This window comes from Conger conger, chromosome 4 (genome assembly GCF_963514075.1).
Source record: "Conger conger chromosome 4, fConCon1.1, whole genome shotgun sequence".
Classification (NCBI taxonomy): domain Eukaryota; kingdom Metazoa; phylum Chordata; class Actinopteri; order Anguilliformes; family Congridae; genus Conger; species Conger conger.
The window spans coordinates 20,365,645-20,374,034 of NC_083763.1; the positions used below are offsets into that span (position 1 = coordinate 20,365,645).

Sequence of the window (8,390 nt, forward strand, 5' to 3'; positions counted from 1 at the left end):
ATGACGACAAAACAGTAACACATTTAATGCATTTTTCAAAACCGTCAGTCTCCTTTATGTAGCTGTGTTCAGTCCCACAGTGGGAGGAGACTGCTTATACTCACAGCAGTTTGTGTGCACTAAATCCTCTGAGAGATTGTACAGCAACAGGCTTATTAGTTTACATGCGAAACAATGGTTTGAAGGCCAGTGCACCAAATTCATGACCACATAGACTACATGTCTTGCAATCCTATAATAAGAACCCAAGTTTAAATTCTCAACCAGAGGCCAGAGGTTTAAATTTACCAGAGGCACAACAGCATTTAAAGAGGAAGTTAACACTTGATATATGAAGTAGCTTTGCCTGCAAGCCTTAAATCGAAATTCTATTAAAAAAAAAATTTTTTAATTAAATGCCCAATGATAACAATGGGCAAGTGTTACAATCCAACTCCCATTCAGGTAGGGGATGCTGTGCTCTGAAGGGATCTGTTACATATACTACACCAAGCTAAGCGCACTCCTGCATGTGAGCAGAGAGCCTTTCACAGGGATGAAATGAGGAACAAAGTAACCTTCTCCGTACACCTTGCAGTGAAGGGAAAACAATACATTTGCAGGGAACAGACACTAATGTGCGCTTACTCACTAAATTACTCTGCAACCACTTCTGTTCCCCTTTTGTTTGGCTTCGCAGGCTTCATGAAGCAAGCAGGAGCACCGACACCAAGAATGTAGCTCGACAGTGTGAGAAGTCAGGCAGCAAACACGCCAGCATTCCAGGCCCAAATTGCACAGTATAGTTGCATACTTCTTTGTAATATTGTACTTTTTTGCTTAGGACCCTTGATAAAATCGGGAGATTACTGTGGAAAGTATTATTGCATACAAAGATAATTTGTGTAAAGCACCAGTCATCCTACAGCATATACCTTCCAGAGCACCTGGAAGTCACCAAGGTCATTTATAATCAATAAGTATGACGTTAATGTATGCTTGACAACTTTACTGAGAATCCATATATAAATACAACCAAACATTAATATTCTATCTTCACAGGTGTTGGTTCTTAGCAATTAGGCCATTTTACTTTAGAAATTGAAAGAAAAATCTTTAAAGGTTTGAAAATATTTTGCCTCATCCTATACCGCAAAGACAAAACCAAAGTATCACAAAAATAATATAGGCACAGTATCTCCCTTTCTGGGGAAACAATGCAAAAATTCCACATATACAGTGGTGTGAAAAAGTGTTTGCCCCCTTCCTGATTTCTAATTTTTTTTAATTATTATTATTATTATTTTTTTTTTGCATGTTTGTCACACTTAAATGTTTCAGATCATCAAACAAATTTAAATATTAGTCTAAGACAACACAAGTAAACACAAAATGCAGTTTTTAAAAGAAGGTTTTTATTATTAAGGGAGAAAAAAAAATCCAAACCTACATGGCCCTGTGTGAAAAAGTGATTGCCCCCCCTGTTAAAACATAACTTAACTGTGGTTTATCAAACCTGAGTTCAATTTCTCCAGCCACACCCAGGCCTGATTACTGCCATACCTGTTCTCAATCAAGAAATCACTTAAATAGGACCTGCCTGACAAAGTGAAGTTGACCAATGATCCAAAACACACCAGCAAGTCCACCTCTGAATGGCTGAAGAAAAACTAAATGAAGACTTTGGAGTGGCCTAGTCAAAGCCCTGACCTGAATCCTATTGAGATGCTGTGGCATGACCTTAAAAAGGCGGTTCATGCTCGAAAACCCTCCAATGTGGCTGAATTACAACAATTCTACAAAGATGAGAGGGCCAAAATTCCTCCACAGCGCTGTAAGAGACTCATTGCAAGTTATCACAAACGCTTGATTGCAGTTGTTGCTGCTAAGGGTGGCCCAACCAGTTATTAGGTTTAGGGGGCAATCACTTTTTCACACAGGGCCATGTAGGTTTGGATTTTTTTTCTCCCTTAATAATAAAAACCTTCATTTAAAAACTGCATTTTGTGTTTACTTGTGTTGTCTTTGACTAATATTTAAATTTGTTTGATCTGAACCATGTAAGTGTGAGAAACATGCAAAAAAATTTGAAATCAGGAAGGGGGCAAACACTTTTTCACACCACTGTAAATGTGGAAGCTTCAGAAAGTGCACTTTGTTGATGTGACCTCAACATCTGAATTAAGGCACCCAAAAAAGACCAAGCGTGTCAGAATCCAGTCCTGAGGGCCACAGTGTCTGCTGGCTCACGGGGCGTTTCAGCACCAGTGATTCATTTAAACCATTGACTGGCTGAAGAATCCCCACACCCTGTTCGCAAGCCCTTAATTGGCAGCTGAGTGAAAGGAAACCATAAATAACTGCAGACACCGTGGCCCTCCATGACATCAGTCTGACTTCCCAGCTAAAACCATATCAACCATATAAAGTGCCATATCAACTACCTGCAGAAATACAATAAAATTACCAACCAAGTGAAAAAATTATTTTACAGAATAGTGTGGTGGGTGGAGTAAATTTATTAGAATAATAAAAGTGGAGCATCAGTAGTCTAGCAGCCATGATAGAGGAAGAGGGAAGAAAGAAGGAGAAACTGAGTCACATCCAGACCAGAACCCTTTCATTCTGACACATGGTGTGGTGACAGAACTGATTATATGTTGCATGTTTCCTGCAAGGCCACAAAAAAAAAGAAAGGTGACCAGCATGTACTTTTAGACTTCCACAACAACAATGGACACAATACATAAATGATTTGTGTCAGATAGGCCTATCATCAACAAAAAAAAAAAAAACATATTAATGCCTGAAAACAGCCATTTTGTCTGTGCATTTGAGGAAGAAAGGCAGCAACATTAAACTAACAACAGCAACAGTATGTTCAATGCCACAGACTAGTGAAGGGAAAAGCACAATGTTTGGTCTCTCTCTGTCTCTCCAACAGACACCAATTCCTAAAATAACTTTTCCAATTCATTACATTCTATCTGCACTGGATTTCACTTTGGGCACCCTGTGGGGAAAAACAACATGGAAGTGATCCCCTGCAGAATGACATCCTGTCCAGAGTAATATTTAGGTTACATTAAATAAGCGGGCAGCACAAGCATTCTGCTGGAACAGGAAAGTTGAAAATTTAGCATTGCTCCCTAGAGTAGAGGTCAGGAAATGAGGCAAACTGAGGCAGGTTTTGAGCAAAGAGGGTTATGACAATACAGCCTAACGCTGAAGTTTCAAAGTGCACTCAAACTTTAAGATCAGCCTTTCGGCCAAGGAAAAGCTTTTCCTTTGGTTAGCTCAGCAGCTGCACAGTGACCTATCGGCTATATACCACACTAATGGCAATGCTGAAGACAAATGAGGAACCAGGGTTGTGGTCTGGAAAATCACTGGTTCAATGGCCTTGTGAATAGAGTGTCTGCACTGACATCAAGGGCTGGAGGGTTCAATCTCCAAATGTGTTTTACCAAGGACTTTAAAAACTTTATCCTTTTCCTTTCTGCATGGCACTCGGCATTAAAAAAGATGGATTGTGGGGTAACAGCCCTGTGTCAGACTGCTGTCCTGTCCAGGGGGGTACTTGTACAATAAGCTTCACGCCACACAAATTTGGATAACCTCCAACCCAGGGCACTATGGCTCTTACAAAATCTGCAAAACATGCATACTACATGTTTCTATAACAATTTGAATTTGAACACATTCAATTAATTGCATAACCTTTCTACCAGCTGACAGAATACCCATCCATTCTGGGACAATTCAGACCACCACCTTATTTTATATTCTTCCTCTCTTGAAATTCAGTCAGCTTCCAAATGAACAGTTAAATTGTTGGTAAATGATACAGGCTACCCAAAGCTGAACGTGTTACATGCCTGTTTTCCAGCTACATGCATGCTTTCCTGCTTTGTTTGTGCAGGCCAGCTTTGATGTTTCGTGCTGCTTATTTTCTTATCTGGAACAAAGTGAGAACTTTCTTAAATAGTAAATATTCTCCTGCAGAGAGTGTGTCCTGAATATTCTCCTGAAAAGCAAAAGTCAACTGCACAAACAGAAAAGCAGCTGCTTTTCCAATTAAAATGGGTGACTCTACTGAACTTTTCTTCCACAGAGGAGAACAGTTTGATAATATCTAGGCAAGAACCAGCCAGGGATGATTATACTTCAGACACCAAAATTACTACCTCTGTTATTTGCATGGACATGCTGGTCCATGTTTTGTCTGGAGGCAGGCCTTAAAAAGTCATTAAGGTTGCGTCAGTGGAATACAAAATATATGGAAACTATATACAGTACCTTTTGAAACCCTTCAACATAATACTGGTCCGCCAACATAATTTACTTTGTATAACAAACCAAACATTTCCCATCAATAACCTATGACAGTATTTCCAGTCAGACTGTGCATATTCTATCCAAATTATTGGCATTTGGCAGACACTCTTATCCAGAGCGATGTACAGTTGATTAGACTAAGTAGGAAACCTGGAAACCTATGTGTTTTGTACAAAGCACAACTCATTCTGTCAAACTGAGGGCGGCCTGTAGCGTAGTGGTTAAGGTACATGTGTAGCCACAATAAGATCCGCACAGCCGTTGGCCCCTTGAGCAAGGCCCTTAACCCTGCATTGCCTCCTGCTTAGTCTAATCAACTGTACGTCACTCCAAATGCCATAAATGTAATGTAATGTCATGATGGATTCCATCTTAATTTTTCCATAGTAATAAGGTTCATAAGACAAGTAAACAAACTGGAAAGGGATAAAGTTACAATAAAAAACAGTTGCATTCAATTCCAACACAGAGACAATCAATTTACATAGTATACAACTTTCTAAAAATTCTCAATGTACTGCCCGTGGATTTCTTGCAAGGACCCGTTACCCCATATACCCAACAACATCTATCCCTTTCTACACACTGTACCAAGCTAACAGTAAAGTATAGACATAAAAATGGGCACTTATAGCTCCATTATCCTTTCCTGCCCAAAACTATCAAATGAATGCAATTTAATAATCGGATAATTGAGGCTGAATTCAAAACCGCTTGATAAGCTAGCTGTTGGACTAAACTAATTTAGTCAGTGATAGAATCAGAACTGGAATGGAGAACTTTCATAAAACAACGTGAAACCATAGGGTGCCTAGTGCAATGCACTCAGTAGCTACATTATATATTTTTAACACGAAGAAACATTTATTGACGAAGAAACATTTATTGAGTCGAAAACTACTACTTTGCTAGAACATTCGTAGTTATAAATGCCTGTTCAGCTAGTATCAGAATTCACGAAGTGGAACTTCAGCGTCTGAACATTAATTGAACCTGTCATTAGTTACAGTAATACTGAAACGTTACATTAACTAGAACTTGTGAAAATACTTGTTTTATACTTTCTGGTTTAGCACAAAACGGTATGCAAACATGATGCCTAATTTTAACGTACCTTCATTTTCAGACGAAGGACATTCCACCTGTAGTACCAGATCAAATGTTTTCTCTGGATTCTCTCTGTACGGGGAACATGCACTTGTCACACTTCAAGCAATTGCATTAAAGTAAAAACAAGAAGGATCAAAACACATTTAAATATACAGTCAGACAACGCGTCCGTCTAGCGAATCAGCAGTGTACGCAGATGACGAGTTTAGCTAGCTAAATTATAACATGCTATAGCTACCTATATAGCGATAAGAAGCCTGCTAATCTTAGCAAACGAAATGGCAGCCTAGCTGGCAAGCTAATGCTGCACTCTCTTTAATACAATTCGCGAACCATGCATCTCTTGCTGTTTAATGAAACGGATAAAGTCACACCCATAAGTGTTAAGCAATCCTAACTTGTCAGGGATATGTAGCATATTAGGACTCTGGCCTGCATAGCTCGCCAGCTGGTCGGGCTAAAAAAAAACTAACGTTACCAAGCTAGCACTAGCTAGCTAACGCAATATTGGGCTACCTACGAGTCACTTTAAATGCTCATGCTTCAGTCAGCTATTTGTACGAATATTTGCAAATTATTTTGAGCTCATGTTTCAATATTTCGTGAATGGCTGGTCCGCTCACTGGTGAAGCTTGCAATACACAACTCATGACTTACTTTATTCTGCTGTCCATGGTTACAGCATCTCGACAGCTCTCTAGCCGGCTTGATTGCTGTCCGAGTCTGGAAAATAGCCACACTGTAACGTTTCGTTATCGTTTGCGCCTATTCACTGGCTGCCTAGATATCTATCTTAGCGACGTCCAATTTCGTTGGGTAGAAACATAGTTAACGTGTTCCTTGCTGTGTTATGTTTTCAGTTTATCTGTTCAGACTACTGCAGAACTGCCTCAGTTCCAGTGACTCTGCTGCTCAGAAATCCAGGAAGTACATCTAAAGACTTGGTTCTGACGTCATTCATTTGTCTCACACCTGGCATGGACAGTTTTTCAACTCTGAATGAAATCTATTTTAATGCTTTGGACAGTCTTTGTCTTGAAATATCCTTCCCATTGTCAACTACAACCAGAATTACAGTTTATGTATACTGCTATAATTTCCCGGAGTTTTAAATGAACATGAGTCAAACTCAAAGGCATTGGGACAGTATTATGCGCATGGCTCAGTTGTATGCTTATCACGAATGTGGAGTAGTCAAAACATCTTCATCTTGTGAATTGGGAGTTCATGGAAAGTGCATGGTAGCCTACTCGTAGGCTGTATTGTATCGTAGGGTCAGGTTGTATTGCATTTATCCAAATAGATCATTGTTTTGTGATACCCTACCTTACACTGTAACTATGGCTTGTATCCAGTCATTGTCTGAGATAACTGGAAATGGACAGAAGGTCAGAATTGATTTTGTGCGATGTTCGAAAAAAACTACACGTTGCCAACCGAGTGGGCTAGTGCGCGCCTTCTCATATCAGAGCCAGTTATTGTTTTCAGTGATTCGCAGTACGTAATACGTAATAGTACAGTAAATCCCTTATAGGACTTGTTGTAAATGTTAATTTAACTGTTGTGATGTTCATATAACAAAATCATGATATGCTACAGCCCCGTTTTGACTGAAATCTGTTTTTGCGAATGATGCCTTTAAAGTTACAATATTCTGTCAATGAAAATGGGAATAATTATGGCCCAGCAGTATGTGAAAAAAATAAATTATGGGGAATGCCAGTTTTTAGATTTTGAGTTTGTAATTTAAATTACGGCTAAATGAATACATGTATTGAGTTAACTCAGGCTACTATTTTTAGTAACGCACTGTGTGAAATGAGATATACTTGTCCGTGATATTGTAAAAGCCAGTAGCTTAGAATGCCTTCTGCAAAGCTGTGTTTTGTCTCCTCTCATGAGACTCTAAACTGGATAGGGGCCAATTTCCTGTAGGCAGATTGAAAGGTAATTAAGTGGCTGCAAACTAGGACATGCTGTTGCAAGTGTTCACATGAGATGAGGATGCTCACTGTCTTGCCAACAATGCTTTAAAAAGTTATCCATTATGACCTTATCTCAAGCAATAAATATATCTACTCTAAGCTGAATGTATTTCTCTCTCTCTCTCTCTCTCTCTCTCTCTCTCTCTCTCTCACACACACACACACACACACACACACACACACACACACAATCAAATACATAGATTAATTAAGATTTTTGAAGATTCATATTGACATCATAAACACACACTCAGTGAAGTGACACTGAATTGCCATACTTGGGGTACAAAGCATTGATAATGCACAATCTAAATTGTATGGCTAAATTCTGGTGTTTGACTGCATCTTTTTTCAATTTTTCCAATGGAAAATTTAGTCTTTTACAGTGTAAGCACAAAAGCAAATTATCAAAGGCAATATCCTGCTACAACAGATCACATAAGATCACCTACAGTATGTCTGCTCCTCATCTACTGTATATGGCAAAGTTGTTTTCCAGTTTGTCTGAAACTGAATTACTCCCAGCGCCCTCTATAGGTTCTAATGTATGAGAAGAAACAAAGTAAATACATTTATTGAGAAACACAGTTCCCATTTGGTCTTGGTAGCATTTGTGTATTCTCCAGTTTGGTAACCCATACATGACCAATATCCCCTTATACACCGAAATTCTATGAATTTACTCATGATGGGCCTACCCGAAGTGCCTCAGTTGCGGGTGGGGGGTGAGGGGTAAGGGGTGGGGTGGCACTTATAAAGCTAAGACATGAGATATATCTTCATACATCATAAGCCAATAGCTGCTCTTGATTTTACCAGGAGCTCTCCCATCCAAGTATTAACCAAGCCTGCATTTATTTAAGTTCAACAATTTGGCAGGAGCAGGGCTGCTGGCAATGATAAATGATTGTCCACTGTCTCATTCTAAAATTTCCCTCGGGATGAATAAAGTATCTATCTATCTATCTATCTATCTAT

The 8,390-nt window shown here is 39.2% G+C and overlaps 1 protein-coding gene across 1 annotated transcript in view; it reads right to left on the minus strand.

Annotated features, from left to right (window-relative positions):
* dennd1b (DENN/MADD domain containing 1B) overlaps positions 1-6,334 on the minus strand; it is a 94,639-nt gene extending 88,305 nt beyond the window's left edge. Inside the window, exons 1-2 of the mRNA XM_061238916.1 lie at positions 6,085-6,334; positions 5,432-5,496 (exon numbers count right to left, since the gene is read on the minus strand). Of these exons, the coding sequence (XP_061094900.1) occupies positions 5,432-5,496; positions 6,085-6,101 (82 nt within the window). The 5' untranslated portion in view covers positions 6,102-6,334. The remainder of the gene's footprint in view (positions 1-5,431; positions 5,497-6,084) is intronic.
* Positions 6,335-8,390: the final 2,056 nt, after the last annotated feature.